Genomic DNA, 16133 nt, shown 5'->3' with positions numbered 1-16133 from the left:
TTTCAAATAATGAATTGTATTACAGACCCACTTATTGACTGTGGCAGTTCAAATCTTGGATTCTCCCCATCCTAAAGAAGATGTTTCCCATGTGAGTCCTGCCTGCATAAATATGTTTTGTTAATGGAGGACCAATGGAATCCAGCTGTTCAAATTAGTGTTAAAACATGCATTGATGTCTGTGGTATAAACTTAGGACCTCCGGCCCAGTTTCCGTTTTTACTAGTAGGAGAGCACTCTTTGAATGATGCTATTTCATTCAGAGGAACTACCTGTGTAGTGAGAAACTATTCAGACATAAGGGTCCACCTCACCATAACAAGTATCTTCAGAAAATACATCTCAATACACAGAAAGTTCATGTTTAGTAATAATGCAGTTTTCATGCTTCTTGAAATCGTCACATTGAGAGTCTGGTAGGTGGAAACAATGGCCAGTAGAGTAACAAAAGATTACATAACATCCAAATGATAGAATAAAATCTAAGACAAATAAACTGAATGACATTTCTTAATTGTACTGCCGTTGTCCTCACTTAATTTCTATTGAAGTACTCTTACCTTTTATTTTACTAAAAGCAAGAATGAGCCACTACTTCTTTGTAGCCCTGTAAGCAATGCCTCCTTTGGCTGACACCACCTTTTGGAGCTTCATGTGCAATGTAAAACTCAGTACAGCACTGATCAACTGGTCTAGTGAGAGACCAGAGCTTTCTGACCCACTATTTGTAAGTCACTGTTTAAAATTTTCTATTCCTTAATTAATTTCATCACTTTCTTTCAGTGAAATCTCCCAAATCTGATGCATTTACCAACATATATACAAGTATTTATGCATTTTTCAACATTTCACCTCAGTTGTACAAACCATGGACCTATTTCAAATAATGCATATTATAAAGCTAATTTTTTTGTTTCATTTAATCTTATCTGCCTTTCATTTCTACACCTAAATTCACCATATTAAAATCCTTATTTGAACAGGAAAATATACCTCATACCCTTTACTTTGTCAATGAAATTCAATAACAGCAAGTGAAATTATTCCTCTTTTAGGCTAAGGTAATTGAGATTAGAGCTCTGTGAATTTTTTCAGTTAACCAGCTTTACAGCAAGAATAGCACTCAGACTATTTTTTGGTTTTATTAGTCTCATTTTCATCCTAATTAAAGGTACTTTTCAATTAAAGCAAAAGAATATAAAAAACTACATAGAGGTATTTTTTAAGATATTACGTCTATTCAAAGTATTTTTGAGTTTTCATGCTTTAAAATGCATATATTTTTAATTCATTAAATATCTTGGCTGAATCAAAGTTATGGGGTTTGTCCAAAGGAAATACTGATGCTGGGATTTTTCCCCGTATAAATCTTACTGACACAGAATCCAGGTTTTTCCTTGGTTAAAATCACAGTCTCTTCTTTCTCCCACTTTGTGATAATACGAATTGTCAAAATAAATTATTATGTCAGAAATAAGAAGAACAAAGACAAAGCTGATCTACTGGCAAACACACAAACACATAGAGGAGGAAAGGAAAAAAAAAAAAGAAAAACAAACCAAAAACCCACACACAAATAAATACCTTCCCATACAAACTGGAAGATCCAAAACAGAGTCCTTGGCTCCACAACAGAAATCTTCATTTTTAAGGCTTACTTAAAGCTGAGATTTCAGTTGGGCCCATGACCAGTCAAAAATCTTATCAAGTTTGGATTGTACGTTTCAGTTATTTTTAATTGAGATACCATAAAAACTAAAGAAATAATGGTCTGCAGTAGTTAAAATATACACTTACTGTAGCTGGTGATACATTACAATTTTTAGTACTTTTTTTTAGATTACTGTAAATTATTGTTTATGGGAATGTAAAAGGCAAATAAAATCTAGCTATAACTATTGAAAATAAAACTATTACTGCAGGCTGGCCCTTAAGGAAAAACTGCAACAGAATATAAAATTGTATTCAGTCATTACATTTAATTAACCTGGAAAAGAAAGGTAAACCATGCAGTGAATATCTTGAACTTCTGCATGCAAAAACCAGTTGAATGGATACAGCACATTGTAGGCTCACAGCTGAGCCACTAAATAGTTCAAGAAATTTAATTAAAAAAAAATAATGCACAAAACAGGAAAATAAAATAAAAGTTACAGTCTAAATACAGATCCTGCAAAATGTACCCTTGCACTTAACTTCAACTCCCAGCTTTATTGTATACAGTAGATAAAGTCAGGCATGCACACAAGTCATTGCAAGATCTGGGTCTCATTAGACAGGATACTTTGAGTAAGTGCTACTCAAAAGTACAGTGGGCTAGCCATGTAAAGTTTCCAGAATTAGGATCTGTCTAAATACCATGAACACTCAAACACAGTGAAACAGTGACAAGCATTTCCAAAACTGTCTGGAGCTCATTTTTAATATGGATGAACTTATGTACTAAATATATCAATAAGCCTCTACAGTAAAAAAAAAAAAAAAAAAAAAAAAAGAAAAAAAAATCATTTACAGTGTTCCTTTACATATTTGAACAAAAATACGCTTCCAGCACAACAATGCTATGCTTGTAACGCTAATGTCCATACTTCCCTCCCAGAGTAGAAAAAGCACTATTTCATTTCAAATCAGAGAGTTCCAACAGAATGCATGAATGTTTGGCCTTTGACCAATATTCAATCTTTGCATGTACCTTTTCCGTATTATATCTGCACTCCAAATGTATTGTACTTGAGAAGGTGAGGGAGGGCATGAGGGAGGGAACAGGAGTATCAGTTTATTACAGACAAGGAAAGAAACCAAATTACTTTTTCTATGAACTCTAAATGATCTTTACTTCTCTAAGAAAACTGCAACAAAACCAAAAATTCAAAGAGGATTTGTTTGTGTGTGAGGTATTAATATATATATATATATATTATATATATAACTATATTAAAATTAGTTGAATCCTGTTTCCAGTGCTGTCAAATTCACTTTTGTTTCTGTCTTCAAAAGAGTGGCACAGGCTCATAGAAAATGCAAATGGAAACTGTAAAATAAAGGTAAAATATTAGCAGTTCCCATGACAAGAAGTCTTTTGGAGCATGACACATCAACAAACCCACTTTGCATCACACTTTAGGTTATTTTATGTGCAAGTGAACGTCTTAGTGAATATAGCATGTTTGTTAATGATAGTCCAAGAATTTATTGTGGCAGATGGAAAGGACCCACTGTAGAAGAACTGCGCATATATATCCATAATATTCCCTAGACTTAGTTCCTTGCTAAATATCAAATTTGCTATTGCAGGAGTAGTTCCATATTTAGTTTTCTCTTCGCCTGCTATTAGATGGTTGTCCTCTTTGCATTCTTTTCTAAACTATGTTCATTACTCCATAACAGTTTAAATTCGGAAGCTAAATATAGAAGGTGGTAGATCACCTAATTAGTAGGCATGTCTTTAAGAGAAGAAACAGTGGTCTGGTAAGGACTGATAAAAAGAATCATAGAACCATAGAATAGTTAGGGTTGGAAAGGACCTTAAGATCATCTAGTTACAACCCCCTTGCCATTGCAGGGACACCTCACACTAAACCATGTCACCCAAGGCTCTGTCCAACCTGGCCTTGAACACCACCAGGGATGGAGCATTAACAGCTTCCCTGGGCAATCAGTTCCAGTGCCTCACTACCCTCACAGTAAAGAATTTCTTCCTTATATCCAATCTAAACTTCCCCTGTTTAAGTTTGAATCTGTTACCTGTTGTCCTATAACTACAGTCCCTAATGAAGAATCCCTCCCCAGCATCCTTACAGGCTCCCTAAATAACATAATAGTAGTATACAAATTGGCACATTAGATCACACTAGCCCAATATCTACATATTTTCCTTTCACAAAATTGTCAAGAGTTCTCCCACTGCCTTCAAAATCTTAGGTTTGAAGAAAAACTCAGCACATTCCCAAGTGAAATACAGCAAACCAGCCATCCGTATGGATTCTGTGGCCTTTTAATAAGGTATTTACTATTACCACTTCTGTCCGAATTTTGTGTAAGCAGCAGAATTCAAGTGCCGTTTGTGATAGATTATTTTCCCTCTCCACAATATGTATTCCTATCCACACTGTAAACAAACTATTTTTACCTTTTTTCTTTTCTTTTCCCCTCTAACTACCTTCTCTTAGATCCTAAACCAGCTCAAAATTCATGTTCTCTACTTAATGGTCACTTAATTTTCCAAACTCTTTCCACAGGACAACCAGACATTGAAACTTCATTTCCAGTTACTCCTGAGATCTGTCTCAAACTGAGCTATGTAGATATTCATCCATGCAGGCAAAACTTAGAGGGCAGTTAGGAAAGAAAAATGTCATCTGAACCTCCCACGGGCAAGAGGGGAAAGAATCCTTTATTTCTTAAAAGCCAGAAAGTACATGGAGAGTTAGTTACTAAACCAGCAAGCAGCCCCAGAAATTTTAACAGTCTCTTTGATGTGTTCCCTATTCTTTTCAATAACAAAACATAATGACTGTGTGTGCCAATTTTGAAAAGTTATAGAAACGCTTATTTATCATCATACCAACCTGGCTCCAACAATATTATATAAATATTGTAACGGAAAAAATCCACATAGATTAATTGGGGAAAAAATATCTCAGGAAGTGTCCTTATTCAGAAACAATAACAGTGTTCAAAAAATCATTCAAAAAGAAGACTTGGACAAACTAAGTGTCTTTCAGCTAGAATTAAAAGAAAACTGTGCAGAAAATATTTTCATATTTTAAGAGCATTTCCCATCTTAACATAAAATATAATGCAAGAAACATTAGATAAGGTGATTGCTTTCCTGTTTGTGCTCTAAACAGTAAAGAGAATAGTTGCAGAGATCTGCAGCATTTCTGGGTAAAACTTTACACCTCATAAATAAATTGCTAGAACTACTTGCAAAACCAAGTGCATGTTGCCTAATAAGTTTGCATGTGTAAAGTGTGATTTATTGTAGATGCAGTTCAAACAGGCTCAGTAAAAACTTTGTCTTATGAGTACTATTAATATCAAAAATAATTTATAGCCATTTCATAGTAGAACAGTTTATAAATACATTCACCAACGTTATTGTGTTTCCTTCCATTCTGCTCCCTTTGGGATATTTAAGTAAGGTAAAGGGAATGGAAAGCTAAAAGAAGATAATGGAAATCTAAAAGAAGATAATGGAAGGTTATAGAAAATATTCTTCATTTTGTGTGAGCATAAAGCCATATATCCATCACTGTAACAGTTTTAAGAATTTGTATAACACTTTTTCTGTTCATTTAATGAAATTTTTGAATGCAAAAACTTATTTTTTGACAAGGAAGTTTACCCAAATGCCATCTCCCCTCTCCTCCCCCTGCCCATAATATAGAAAGGTGTTTGTGTAGCTTGGGATTTTTAAAATTTAAGTGATTGCATATAGGTTTTTCAAAAGTTTGAGTTTAGAGGTGCCATATGCTTTTAACTTGGCTCTGCAACAAATAAATAAATAGGATGAAACTACATATAAGGGTAATGCAAAGTGTTCTTTTAAGAATTCATTGTGCCCAACCTGAGCTCCTAGGAAGGTTCTGTTTATAAGAACAGCACTTCTTAAACACTCAGCAACTTCTGGGTACCTTACACTAAGGACTCAAAAGTCACACGTCACTGTGAAAATACAGGTCAAGACCTGATTGTGGAAGAGTTTATCTCCAAAAAAAATGTAATCAGAGATTCAGAGATAATATTCTAGCTATGGCTGTAGTGATTTTAACGCAAGAAATACATAAAAATTGTGTAGCAACAATTCTTTTTAGCATTCTGGTTTTAACTCTGAATATTATTTACATAATTTCACATTTTTAATTTCAGATGACCGAAGAATCTGTATAACATGCATTCAGAACTATTATATGTAAGTATAACACTATAGCTCTTCATGCTCATACATTTTTCTAAAGGAAATATCTGTGCTCCACTACATAGATCTGCTCTGCGTGTGTTATCCCATTCCTTATATGTATTGCCTATCTGAGAATAGTCATATTGGGAAAAGGTTTGTAGAATGCTGAAAAACTAGCCTCTCACCATAAAGGCTTTTTAAAATGCATGGACTGATGTGAACTTTGCATGTGTGAAGAGAGTCTAAAACAGCACCTCTGGATTTGGAATTAGCATGCTTTTAATATATTGTGTCCAGTTGTGGTATGAGCAGCTCAGTAAGCCCATTTAATAATGTTGAACAACGGAAAAATATTAATTCAAAGATTAACTTAGAGGGAAATGAAGAACTTTACTGCTTTTCAAAGGGACATCTAGAGATCTCTGTAAAATTATCATGACAAAAGAAAACATAAAGAGTCTATTCAATCTAGCTGTAAACAATGGCATTGGATTTTATATTTTTACATGCAATCAGCTCTTTACAAATGCAATATAGTAATTAATAATTCAGCATGCATTATTTTTTATGCCTATATTTAAAAAAGAAAATCAAAAAAGTTACACTCAAGAACTCAGAAAACATCTTTGCTGGTGACATGGGCAGTGGGATTGAGTGAGCTCTCAGCACATTTTCTGTGTAGTACGGCTGATATGCTGCAGGGAAGGGATGCCATCCAGAGGGACCTTGACACACTTGAGATATGGGCCAGTTTTCAACAAAGCCAAATGCAAGGACTTACACCTGGGTTGGGGCAATCAGAGGCACAACTACAGTTTGGGCAGAGAATGGACTGAGAGCAGCCCTGAGGAGAAGGAATTAATGGTATTGATTGAAAAGCTCAATATAACCTAGTAGCATGAACTCGCAGTCCAGAAACCAACCGTGTGCTGAACTGCATCAAAGGAAGTATAACCAGCAATTCGAGGAAGGTGATCCTGCCCCTCTACTCTGCTCTCATGAGACCCCACCTCCAGTACAGCATCCAGCTCTGGGAGCAACACAAGGGGGACATGGAGCGGCTCAAGTGAGACTATAGGAGGCCACAAGATTTTCTGAGGGCTGGAGCACCTCTCTTATGAAGAGAGAGAGTCAGGCTTTTTCAGCCTGGAGAAGTCTCCAGAGAGACCTAAGAGCAGCCTTCCAGTACCTAAACAGGGCCTACAAGAAATTTGGAGAGGGACTTTTTATAAGAGCAAGTAGTGACAGGACAAGGGGGAATGGCTTTAAACTGAAAGAAGGGATATTTAGATTAGACATTAGGAAGCAATTCTTTGCTGTGAGGCTGGTGAGGCACCGGCACAGATGCTCAGAGAAGCTGTGGCTGCCCCATCCCTGGCAGTGTTCAAGGCCAGCCTGGATGGGACTTTGAGCAACCTGGTCTGGTGGAAAGTGTCCCTGCCCATGGCAGGGTGGGTTGAAACTAGATGATCTTTATTGTCTCTTCCAACCCAAACCATACTATAATTCCATTTGCCAGTTGAATAAACAGCATAAGTACAAATACATTTTGGTTGAGCCCTTCATTAGAGAAACAATTTCTGTTCATTAGGATGAGAACAAAGCTTTACCATTACCATACCTATAAACACAAAGAAAAGAGACTCAGTGACCTCAAAAGAAACTTACTAATGATGTTTTGTCTTACAGGTATAAGCAGCGTTGCTATAAATACTGCCCAGAAAATACCTACAGAGATGAAAGTTCTCTGCAGTGCAGAGAATGTCCTAGTGAATGTGATAGCTGTGATGAGGGCACGTGTGACTCGTGTAAGGAAGGCTTTTATCTCTTAGGTAAGAAAGATACCATATGTGGCATACATACCAAAGTATTTTAGAATTTTTCTTTAGAGAAAGAGTCTGGACCTAAATTCTTAAATTCATAAATCTCTTATTTGGCAGACAGTGAAGGCTGAGGGAAGTTAGCTCTTTGTAGAATCAGATCCTTTGCATTAACAGGGTGGTTATGTTAGCCAATGGTACTGTTTGGTTTGCTATATTAGACCATATCTTCCTATATTTTTTTCAGTTTTATTTTTAATGCATTTGCACTCTTTTGATCTAATAGAAAAACTATTATGTTTGATTCAGGCTTTGTGAAAAGAAAAGTTTTTAACTCAACGAAAGATACGGAAACTTTTCCTTACTATTTGCAAGTCATTTTACTTTGACTTTCAGGTCCACATAAAGTAAACCCTTAAACTGAAACAAGCTCAGTTAAAACCACTAAATTCCACATCAGATTCACACAAGACTAGGAATATCTTAGCTTTATTACAAAGTCATAAATCAGGCAGGTCTGGTTCAGACATAGTGCCAAAAATGCATCACAGGAAATCCTGAGGTTATGGTATTCTTGTGCTTTGCCTGATGAAGGTGCTCTGTAGTTGAGTACAAGAGCATCACATTCATGGAAAACTCTGTGGTCACAACCTGAGATGATCTGGTGGTGTAGGGGGTTTTTAATAAAAATTCGAGGAAGCTCAAAAAATTATCAGTGTAACAACTTCTAGGGGCTTTTTCGCAGTATGCCAACATTTAAATTGATTTACCTGAGTTTAGCTTTATGTTTGTCAGAAACTAGACGTATGTTCAAGTCCTCAAAATCTGCATATATCTAAGAATCTTAGGGACTTCTGGACTTACATTTTATATTGTGCCAGTATAATAATTGGAATGGAATCATAAAATTTTTATCCAGATTTGGACTTTTGAAAGACTTGTATATGTCACATTTTAGGATGTGAATGAAAAACCATCTAGATAGTTGCAAAATTTAAGCGCAGTTTAGTTTGAAGTTTATGAAGCTTGCATAAGGAACTGAGCTGAATTTAGGTTTCATGGTTAAAAGCTAGAGTTTACATCGCTACAAAAAGTTTCATGGCTTCTTATTTACTGTCTTTTTTTTATACTATTTCTTGGCATAGAGATGCTGAAGGGAAAAAATCTCTTTGTCAGGATTCACAGGTGGCAGTAGAAACCATGCTGTTTCTGTTGCAGGTGGCACATGTGTGAGTGTGTGTGGGAATGGCTTCTTCACTGATGACATCTCCAGAGAATGTGAACCTTGCCACCGAAGCTGTACAACGTGTGTTGGATACAGCTATGAGAACTGTACTGGGTGCAAAAACAGTTTCTATCTTTCTCATGGGAAGTGTCTGAGTCCAAGAAATTCTCCACCCAGTGGGAAGTTCTGGAGTGGTAAGTTGCAAAAGATCTCTTAATCTTTTCTTTTTCCCTGGAGACTACTAAACTAAAAGTTTTAGAAAGAGGATATCAAGATCTTGCCCCTTGAGTGAAACTGCAGTGTTGTCCAATTCATTGTCATTTTAAAAATGTACTGAATAAAAACCTTGGTTTCACAGAGTGGAATTCATCTTCCTGCAAAGAGCGTATTTTAATACAACTTGGGTGTTCGTTATCTAGGAGTTGTCTTATCTAGATGGATAAAAGTTAAAAAAAAAAGAAAAAAGAAAAGATAGATAATAAAGTACTGGGAGTTCCTTATCTAAATTACTGGAAGCCTAACAGGCTATGTTTTAGACTAGTTTTGGAGCTACTGATTCCCTGCATAGAAATATGTAGAGTTGGAGGAAATGGAAAGTTGTCAAGTATGTGCCTATCTGTGTATACGGTATGTGTTTAAAAGCAAGTTCCGTTCTTTTCTCCCCCTAATTTAGGCATGCACCACTAAGGGAACTAAACACTGGACACAGAACTACGTTCTGAAGTTCTTATCCTACTTTGGCCATTTCCACAACCTTCACAAAATAATTAGTTATTTCTTGGTGCCCTCACCTATAGCATGGGAAAAACAGTAAAAAAAGATTTGGAAAGAATATGTTTTCAAAAATTAAACCTGTTGAAGGGGATAATTTGAATTAATTTTTAAATTATTTTCAAATGCATCCCAGTTCTATCACAAATTTCTTGATAAGAAAATGTTAAATGAAAAGTGAATAGGAGAAAATTTGTCTTTCCCATTATGTCAGTTATATAAAGTACAATTGAATACATTATGTTACCAAATGAGGCAGTGGTGAATTTGCCGCCCAGCACACAAATTAAAACTCATTTGCTATGAATGTCCATTCTTTTTAAATGAAACCTGTGCAGCACGAGGAACTTCAATAGTTAGGAATGCAAGCAGCATTTTTTAATTATGTGTACATCATACTCTCCAACAAAAGGTAAAATTTCCTCCAGAGTTTCAATAGCTGTTTTGCTTATTACGGTAAACAAAGAGAAAAGTCAATGTCATATAATCCTTTCTCTCTCTTTATAATTGTAAAGCATCAGCTGGAATAACCCCTTCAGTTTTGGGCACAGTGTTAAAAGAAAGAAGTGGGCTGATTAGAGAGGAAAGAGTGAGGATTACCAGAAATCTAAGGAGAAAATTATTTACAATGAAAAGTTGTGATGAATGAGGGGTTTAGAACTAAATGAGAAAGCTGAGAAAAACACAGTCACAGATAAGAAAGGAAAAGATTGGGTATCTGTTAAGTGCAGCAACTGGGACTTAAAATGCAGAAAAGGGGGTTTAGATTTGGCATTGGAAGAAAGGGGACTTTCAAATGGAATAATGGAGTAATAGAATCTTTGAGGAAGTTTGGGGATTTTCATCACTAGGGGTCTTTAAGAACACATGAAAAGCATCTGACAAGGATGTTTACTGAATAGAGCAATAGGCTACATTACTTAAGGTGACTTCCAGCTTTATTTTTCTATCAAATACAAATTTTCCTCTGATTTCTATGTCTTTATTTGACTTAAACACATCAAAGAATGACTATCATTAGATCCATATAACCTGGCATTAAGAATTAAAATATACTAACAAATATTTTCAGAAAAAAATATTGACCATTACTATTCATTGCCTACCTATGGAGAAATGTTGTACCAAAAGGAATGACATTTCTTCACTTCAGAAAAGATCGGAGATCTAAAAAGGAGAAATATTAATAGAAAGTAGGTCTCTTCCATGCATTTCCTTGTGTTTCATTCATGAGTTAGTATATTTTCAATTTGAGACTACCACACCAGTGCCATGGAAGAGCACACCTGTAATTTGGTCTATCTACTGGTTGTGTATTTCTCACCCTGTCAAATGAGGTGACGTATTGTCAGTTTTTTCTTTTGAGCAGGCAGCTGATGCAGTTCTGTGTATAGCACTGCTGAAAACCTCTTTCACTTCATCTTGCATACTGTTTCGTTTTTCTTCCAGTAGTTAAAATACATCTTATTTATGGGTATCTCTCTCAGAGCTGTACTGACATGAACATTAATGGCTGCTCCAAAGTTACAGGATTTCTGCTTCAGCTAGTGATAGGTGCCCAAGGAACCCGGCTTGTGGCTCTTCATCTCTTGGATACACTTGCTGGGATTCCTGCAGTGTGGCTGCAGATATGCCATGTAACTGCTGAGAAATAGATGTTGAACTGTGCAACAGAAAAGGCTTCAGCTTTTTCTCACTAGCGTAGACTTCCAAATAGTACTAACCTTCAAGTCAAAATATTAATGAAGATGTCATTTTGTCATTGTCTTTACTGACATCGAATAACCAAATTTATCAACAGTTTGTGGGGTTTCTTGCCCAGATACTGTTGGATTATCTGGTTCTCCTAACAGTCATCTTGATCTGCTAATGAAAATCTAAATGGCTGAATTTTTTTGGCTAGAATATCATTCTTTCACTCCTTTTTTTTTGATGATGTATCAAAGAGGCAGTTATAAGCTAATTTCTTTTTTTAAATTCTCATTCCATGCTGAAGACTCTTAACAAAAAATAAAGGATTCAGGCAGAATCATTAACATTTAACTCTAGTATTACATCACATCCAAAGGCCGGTTCCTAGTTAGAGACTGTAATACATTTCACACCCTGATACTGTTTGGAATATGTAATTCTAAACAGAAAAAACAAACAAACAAAAAAAGAAAATGAAAGAAAACAGTTTCACTATCTGTTACATTTATTTTCTTCATTGGCAGAAGCTTTATGAAAACCAATAAAATTCAGGAGAGGCAGCCACCGCCTTTTACCACTTTTTTCAACAATGAAGTACAAGAACAGGCAAAATGGAAACCTACCTGTGCTCCTTGAAACTTACTGTCAATGACAATTCTGGCTGGCATACCTGTACAGAAAAACTCTGTGGGCCTTGAGAAATTATCCCTTTCCAGATCTTCTTAAGAGTTTCTGTAGGGCCACCTCTTTCCTATTATTTATATTAAAGGAGATTATAGGGACAAAGTAAATACTTTTTCTGTCATACACAGGTTCACAAACAGGTCACCTTTTTCACTGCTTCCTCTGGACAGATCTCCAAATATTTTATGTCAGTTTCCTTACTTTGTTCTTCAGTTTGTTTACAGCTACTTTGCTTTTTCCAGGGTTGTTTCTTCTTACAAAATACAAGGATCTTCAATCTCATCTGTTGTCAAACTTAGTTTCTGAGGGTGGCCTCTAAGGCAGCGTAGGCATGGTCCAAGAAGCTTGTACATTCTGTAAGGGATATTACAATATTTTTACTTGTTCACAGCCCAATGTAGGCAAGACTGTGACTGAGATTTGGCTTTTGGCTCTCATCCTTTCTGTCTGATTGTCAATATACACTCAACATATTTACATTGGTGCAGCTCATGGCAAAGCTGTTTCCAAGATTCAGTGGCCTGAAGTAAAGGATCTAGTTAAAGAATACAGTCCAGAAAATTATTAGTCCTCTGACTCTGGGGGACTAAGTGGGTTTGGGAACCACTTATGAAATAAATCTTTCCCCTGTCACGGGAATGAAGAAGATCCAAGCACAACTACAGGCTGGGTGGAGAACGAATTCAGAGCAGCCCTGAGAAGAAGGTCTTCCGGGTGTTGATTAACAGGAAGTTCAACATGAGTCAGTTTTAGTGTGCACTTGCAGTCCAGAAACCAACCGTGTGCTGAACTGCATCAAAGGAAGTATAACCAGCAATTCGAGGAAGGTGATCCTGCCCCTCTACTCTGCTCTCATGAGACCCCACCTCCAGTACAGCATCCAGCTCTGGGAGCAACACAAGGGGGACATGGAGCGGCTCAAGTGAGACTATAGGAGGCCACAAGATTTTCTGAGGGCTGGAGCACCTCTCTTATGAAGAGAGAGAGTCAGGCTTTTTCAGCCTGGAGAAGTCTCCAGAGAGACCTAAGAGCAGCCTTCCAGTACCTAAACAGGGCCTACAAGAAATTTGGAGAGGGACTTTTTATAAGAGCAAGTAGTGACAGGACAAGGGGGAATGGCTTTAAACTGAAAGAGGGGATATTTAGATTAGACATTAGGAAGCAATTCTTTGCTGTGAGGCTGGTGAGGCACCGGCACAGATGCTCAGAGAAGCTGTGGCTGCCCCATCCCTGGCAGTGTTCAAGGCCAGCCTGGATGGGACTTTGAGCAACCTGGTCTGGTGGAAAGTGTCCCTGCCCATGGCAGGGTGAGTTGGAACTGGGTGATCTTTATTGTCCCTTCTAACCCAAACCATTCTATGGTTCTATGAGATTGCACCAAGCTCATCCTCAGCACATTCCTGGCTCAAGACAATGCAAGAAGACAATGCAACTAGGAAGATAGCCAAAATTTCCAAATCCAGTAGTTTATGTCAGCTTTTACCACGTTAGTCTTCTATTTACTCTTTTTCTTTAGAAATTTTACTAACAGAGAGTTGACATATTAGACTTTGAACTATATTTGCAAATAATGAAGCCATTTCTCTTCCAGCCACAGGGATTCAGTGGGTTCCACTGTGGTTTTAGTGACCGTGTTGATGTACCATATGGGACAAAGTGAGTTTTAGGAAACAAAGAGTGTTGTTTTGTTTGGGTCTGAGGCTCACATAAATTACAGAGCAGCACTTCAGAGCCTGCCACTGTGAAACCAACATAGAATCTGATTTCCTTCCAGGTTGAGAGTATAGTCCATCTAGGTGAAGACTAAAACCTCTGTGAACGCAGACTACACTTTTTTTCTGTTTTTAAGCTTTCAGTTCAGTTTCTTATGCAAGGATAAATGATAGGCCAGTCTTCTGAATTTTTAGGAGCACATACTCCAACATTCTATACACCAAAACATTCCATCAAAAAACAACTTTTGAAAATCATATTTACTTTGGGGATATACTTTGCTAGGCAAACAGTTCAGCTTATATCAGTAATTATCAATAAGTCATATTCAGGCCTGAAATAATGCAACAGACTATGTCTGTTATCCAGGCTTTTAAAAAGACAAGGCAAGCCAAGAAAAGAGGAAAAAAAAAAGAGGTCGAGCTCTGTGTTTCTAGCATGAAACATCTGTATTTTATCTCATGTACCAGATGATGAAATTGCTTTGGAAGCCAGGAGACACACTAGTGTAAGCTTGATTCACCAAGTGAATACACACACCCTTTCTAATGGATTAGACATTTTGCAAGTTATGGTCAGGTCTTCATTTTGCATGTTCACTTAAATACCACACCCTAAAAACGTGTTCCTTCCTCAGTTACACAGTTTAACCTACCACATTCTTCTGAAAAGTACGAAAGTTAAAAAATGGGTAGGGAATGAGGTCTGTTTCTGAAGTAAACTCAGAATGGAATATGTGCTTCTTCACATGCAGATATTATAGGCTGCTGTAAATTTTGCAGCTAAATAGCAGCTGGTTCTCTTTGCTATTACATTCAACCCAATAAAAGAATAATCTCCCACCAGCAGTCATTGATCAACTGCATCCATCCTGTGTATTTTCCTTTTCCTAAGTATAAAGTAAAATAAAAACAGTAAACATGTACTGAATGAGAAAAAAAAAAATTCAGGCTTCAAAACAATTGTTTAAAAGAACCTTAATGCAGTTATGCGGGTATACCTATAAAAGTCTCAGAATACAGAATGGAAAAATGAAAGGAGTGGGGTGGGCAGAAGACAGCAGACAAATCAGCAGCAGGAGAGAACAGGTCATAATCTTCAAAATGTGATAATGTTACGGCATTTAGAGTGCAGTATTAGAGCATCATGGAAAGAGTTAGGGGACCTTTATAAGCATCATTCATATATGAAATTTCAGGTTGCTAGCGGCAAGCAAAAATGATTCATTATCCCATATATTTTTAAGTATGCTCATTTCAAATTCCCACTATTTGTTTGTAAAGTAATACAAAATAACTAGACTGGAAATTGATGGTTATTGGGGATTGTGATTTGCTTCTCAGCATTCCTATAATTTCCTTATATTTACAGTTCACATAAGCCTTCAAAATGGGATAGGTCTAGTATTTTATTACATATGTATATTGATTTTGTTATATTTTACTCTGTCTATGTAAATGTAATTACCTCATGGAGATACATACTCTGTTTTTGTGGGTTTTATCATGACTATCAGTATTGCAAGGCCAGTGCTACACACAGAATAAAATCTAACAAACTAAGTAGCATCTCAACTGGATCACATTCAAATCGCATCTCATTACACGGTGTAAAAGCTAGACAGGTCACCTTCTGAAAGCAATACGCTTGCAGTTACAAACAGCCATGGCACTTCATCTCCTTCTGCATTTCTTACTGCAGCAATTTTGCCATGGTCCTACAGTAAAATATACTGAAAAATACTTTCCTTGTAGAAGTGAATATCTAGAAGCTAAGGGTATTACAAATGTACACAGGGATCTACCTCAATAGCAGCTTAAAAATACAACTTTTTAAATCCCCTTTTTATTCATAGAAGAGCATGAATAAGTAAGACTTAAAATGAAGAAAACAAATCATCTTTAATGTGTCTGAACACTTACTGATCACACTACCTAGCATAACAATCTATTGTGCAGGGAGTGGTTAGGGAGAAAAGATGGGCCGCACAAAGAGAAAGAGTATATACTAGTAACAATTATGATAATGCGGTTGTTGGTTTAAATGAAATTAAGGAAGGACAATAAGGTACTTCAAACGCTATCATATGTAAAAGCATTTCTCTTTAGTTATGGCTATATCTCTGCTTGTATGTCCTCAGGTTTTGTAAAGGGGGTTATGTTGGGGGGTTTTAATACATTTCACCTTTTTCAGAGTAAGTTGTGAGTTCTTTCAACATGGACCCATGTTTTTCACCCTGAATATTTTTGAGGACTCATTTAATCTTTCTCTAAAATCAGACTGAAAAAAATCTAGGAGTTCAAAGTAAGATCACTTAAGCAAAAAA

At 36.4% G+C, this 16133-nt stretch overlaps 1 protein-coding gene across 1 annotated transcript in view; it reads left to right on the top strand.

Moving 5' to 3' along the window:
• Positions 1-16133, top strand: part of PCSK5 (proprotein convertase subtilisin/kexin type 5) — a 261360-nt gene that overhangs the window by 227761 nt on the left and 17466 nt on the right. The window contains exons 25-27 of the mRNA XM_034072696.1: positions 5872-5914; positions 7592-7734; positions 8941-9141. Coding sequence (XP_033928587.1) covers positions 5872-5914; positions 7592-7734; positions 8941-9141 — 387 coding nt within the window. The remainder of the gene's footprint in view (positions 1-5871; positions 5915-7591; positions 7735-8940; positions 9142-16133) is intronic.

This window comes from Melopsittacus undulatus, chromosome Z, assembly GCF_012275295.1.
Source record: "Melopsittacus undulatus isolate bMelUnd1 chromosome Z, bMelUnd1.mat.Z, whole genome shotgun sequence".
Classification (NCBI taxonomy): Eukaryota; Metazoa; Chordata; class Aves; order Psittaciformes; family Psittaculidae; genus Melopsittacus; species Melopsittacus undulatus.
Note: the sequence above shows the minus strand (reverse complement) of the source record. Positions and strands in the feature narration are given on the sequence as shown.